General features: G+C 35.5%; 1 protein-coding gene across 2 annotated transcripts in view; it reads left to right on the top strand.

Moving 5' to 3' along the window:
- pir (pirin) overlaps nt 1-3,231 on the top strand; it is a 21,836-nt gene extending 18,605 nt beyond the window's left edge. The window contains exons 8-11 of one of the 2 annotated variants that reach the window (XR_001425907.1): nt 92-174; nt 915-981; nt 1,094-1,266; nt 1,362-3,231. Coding sequence is in view for 1 of the 2 variants with exons in the window: in XM_015039824.1 (XP_014895310.1) it covers nt 92-174; nt 915-981; nt 1,094-1,212 (269 nt within the window). In the remaining variant the exon portion in view is untranslated. Of the gene's footprint in view, nt 1-91; nt 175-914; nt 982-1,093 lie in introns of both variants that reach the window. The other variant, XM_015039824.1, reaches the window with a different exon arrangement.
- Nucleotides 3,232-3,640: the final 409 nt, after the last annotated feature.

Here is a 3,640-nt window from a genome sequence, read left to right as displayed (position 1 = left end):
AATAAAAAAAGTGATGATTAAAAATTAAATTCCCATTATTTTTTTTTTCATATTAATTTTTTTTTTTTTTTTTTTTTTTTTTTTTTAAAAGGCCCAGATCAGGAGCAGCAGCCGGTGGAGTCTCATCACACTGTGGTGTTTGGAGATGGTGATTGTGTCAGGTTTGAAAACAAGGTATAAAATTTCAAATGTTGAGACCTTGTCCACAAACATGCGTTGTCAGATGGACTTTATTGTCAAAAATGAAACGTTTATCAGAAAAAACATCAGCCACACCTGTTTTGTTTTGTTTTATTTAAAATGCCATTAGGACTGTCATAAACAGTTGGCAAAGTGTTTAGTAATATATTGTTGAGGGTTTTGGTCTCACAGATTCATTAGTAGTTCTACCAGTTTGCTGTAATTTTATGACCTCCTAAGGTGCTCCTGCTTCAGCAAAGCATCTCTAAGCCATGACATTTCACCCACTGTGCTTTTCATTTTCTGTGAGGTTCTTTTTATGGGGTGCTGCATTTGGTTTACACAAAACATGTCATAAATACTTTAGTTTTAGATTCGTCTTTCCAAAGATTCCAGAGATTCTGGTCTGCGTCTGCATTCCTTCTGGTCTGGACTTGATGTTCTTCTTGGTTTCCTCTTTGCAAAAATCTCGTCACACCTGAAAGTTAAACTTGGGTGGTCTTTATCCGATTGCACAATAATGCACTTAACACATCAACAGTAGGAAGAGCCTGCTGTAGGTTGGTTGACAGTGTTCTGATTTATTGCTTATCATAAATCACTTTTTTAAATCGAATTTTCAATTAACATTTTAAAATACCTGTTTTTAAGTTTATGTTATTTTTATTACTTTATTATGAAATCTTCTTTCAGTCTTTTTTCCAAGAAAGATGATGGATTGTTTTTATCTCCAGGGCTCTGAAGTTTCTCATTTTGTGCTGATTGCTGGAGAGCCGATCAACGAGCCCGTGGTACAACAGGGTATGTTCTCTGCTTTCCCATTACTGTTCAGTAAACGAAGAAATCCCTTTGTTATTAGCAGGAATTCTGGCCACAGCTTTCAGTGTATTAATTGAAGTTGTTTGGCCTTCAGGTCCATTTGTAATGAACACTCAGGAGGAGATCCAGCAGGCCATTATGGACTTCCAGAATGGCACAAATGGCTTTGAAAGAGCCAAAAACTGGAGGTCCAAAATCAGAGATTCTTCTTGAGCAATGCAGCTCTTTATACAGATTGTTTCTGTCTTGCACTATGGGGGTGGATGGATGTTCTCAAGAGCGTTGTAATATTTTAGTAAAACCAAAAAAATTATGCTGATTTAGAGCTTTAAATATACTTATACCTAATCATAATGCTTTACATGGTATTTTTTTTATGCTGTTTGTAGTTACAGAAATACTATATACAATACTTTATTTTGGTGTTTTTAAGTGGGTACAAAAATACATGTAAGGTAGGTTTGAGTTGTTCTGATTTCTTGATTAATTGTAAGCTGTGTTGGTCTTTTTTTTTCAGTAGGATTTCCTCCATCCATCCTCCTCCACCTCTTTCCTTTTCCATCTTTGTGGCCTTCAACCCTAAACTTTTCACTTCCATTTTTGTCATAATTATCTCGGCTGCTAGATGGCATCATTAACACAAACTGTGCAAGTGCTGCATTGAGACGTTTGTACAAACCGGCTTTATCATAGTGGAAGGAAAGTCTCTTATGTTGCTAAAAAAAGAACAACACAGCAGATGCCTCGATAATATTTCTTCTTAATCAGCACTTTAGAAATGGAGATTGGCACATATGTTGAGATGGTGTCATGTCCTTCTGCCAGGCACCTTCAGAGACTTAGTTTATTTTTTTTAAAAAGATTTTAAATTCTGTTTGGAGAATTTGTGGCGTAAATTCATCCTTGTGGATTTGTAACTTCTGCAAGATGGTGCTAATTAAAGCATGCCTTCCTGAAGGAGAGTGTTTAGTCGCTGCTACTGGGATATATAGTTCCTATTGATTAATTCATCTTCACTGAAGTTACCAGAGCAACCACACAGGGATATTTCCCTGGTGACACTTGTTAGATATTTTAATTAAAGGTTTTGCAAAAGACTTTTTCCATGAATAATAAGCACTTTGTTTGCTCTCCTTTATTTTATTGATTCACATGTTCGCTCTATGTGTACCCCATCTTCGCTTTGAAGCAGACGTGTGTTACCTAATGCATACAAGTAATAAAAGTTAAGAAGTTGTTTACATATTATTAAACTCATCATTTTAGGACGTAAGGTTCTCCAGCATTGTACATTTGAAAATGTAAATCTTTTGAAGACTGTCTTGATTGGACAAGTATCGTAACAATCATATTTTTCCATCTTCTAATATTATTGAAAACTACAGACTACACAGCTTACAGATGCAATAGATTTTTGTTGTTGTTGGTGGTGGTGCTGCATTTCTTGCAAATTAAATTCTAAACTTAATGTGTCGTTAAGGGTTAGTGGATAGGATGTCTGGGAGACGGGTGTGGTGCTGGCTTCTTACTTCCCATCATGTTACGATGGTCTGGATCACATTTAAAACACGTGTTCCTACCCTTAGTCAGGGACATGCAAGTCTAGAGGAAAAACACTGGTGAAAGATTTAGCAGGGAGATGATCTGTCAACTCGATACAAAGATTTGAATAACAGAAACAAGAATCACAAGTTAAGATAAATCTTGATGCTGTAAGACCGTCTTTGTAAATCTAGGTAGTTTTTGTTGTTACTGTAACCTTAGGGTTATTTTCCCATAAAAATCAAATCTGTCTGAAGTAGTATAGCCATACAGTTCTAAGTCCTGAAACTTAGACTAATAGTAAAGAGGATTTTTGCACTGCCTCATTGCAGGAAACCTCAGCCTATTTGTCAAAGCTTTAGCAGGACTGTCCTGGTTTAAAGCCCATCTCTACATTTGGCTTAAACACACACACACACAAGGAAGGTTATTGTTTAATTCTCAAGCTGCACCTTTTATGATGAACTCACACTTGACCAGTTGCTGTCAGGACAGCAGACTGATATATGTTTAGTCCATCTAAATGAGTAGAACTTCTTAATTTTACCTTCACTGCTATGGAGTTTCCTTTGGTTTCCTCCAGATGCTTCACTGTTTGACATGTGATGAATGTGTCCTGTTTCACTTGATTTATTTATTTATTTTTTTCTAAATGGTTTGTCTCGAAATAAAGACTTGGATTTAAACAAACTTTTGTCTCCCAAACTTATTCTAAAATGTCTTTTATGGAATAACTATTAGTTTAGTTAGTTAAACTGAGCAATCTTAGAATATGTTAAAAATGAGGATTCTAATTCACTCTGGTTTAGGTTTAGCATGAGAACCTTCCTGCAGTAGCATGACATGAGGTTTTGTGGGTTTCTCACACTCTTGAACCCGAGCTTTCAAAGTTCATTTGGAGGGATGCCAGCAAAAAATGCTTCACCAGCTCAGAACATTTGGTATGTTTTTGCTAGTGGAAAAACGCTGGTGTGCAATTAGACATTTTACATAGAAATGACAATGCAAGTTAGTTTTCTTTTAAGCCTTTCATATTTTTATTTTTTTTATATAAAGTTCATTGTAGGTATTTATTTCCATTGTCTTTTTTTACCATCTT

The sequence above is a fragment of the Poecilia latipinna genome, unplaced genomic scaffold, assembly GCF_001443285.1.
Source record: "Poecilia latipinna isolate Pla-1442-1.1 unplaced genomic scaffold, P_latipinna-1.0 Scaffold488, whole genome shotgun sequence".
NCBI lineage: Eukaryota > Metazoa > Chordata > Actinopteri > Cyprinodontiformes > Poeciliidae > Poecilia > Poecilia latipinna.
This window is presented reverse-complemented; position numbering and strand designations above follow the sequence as displayed.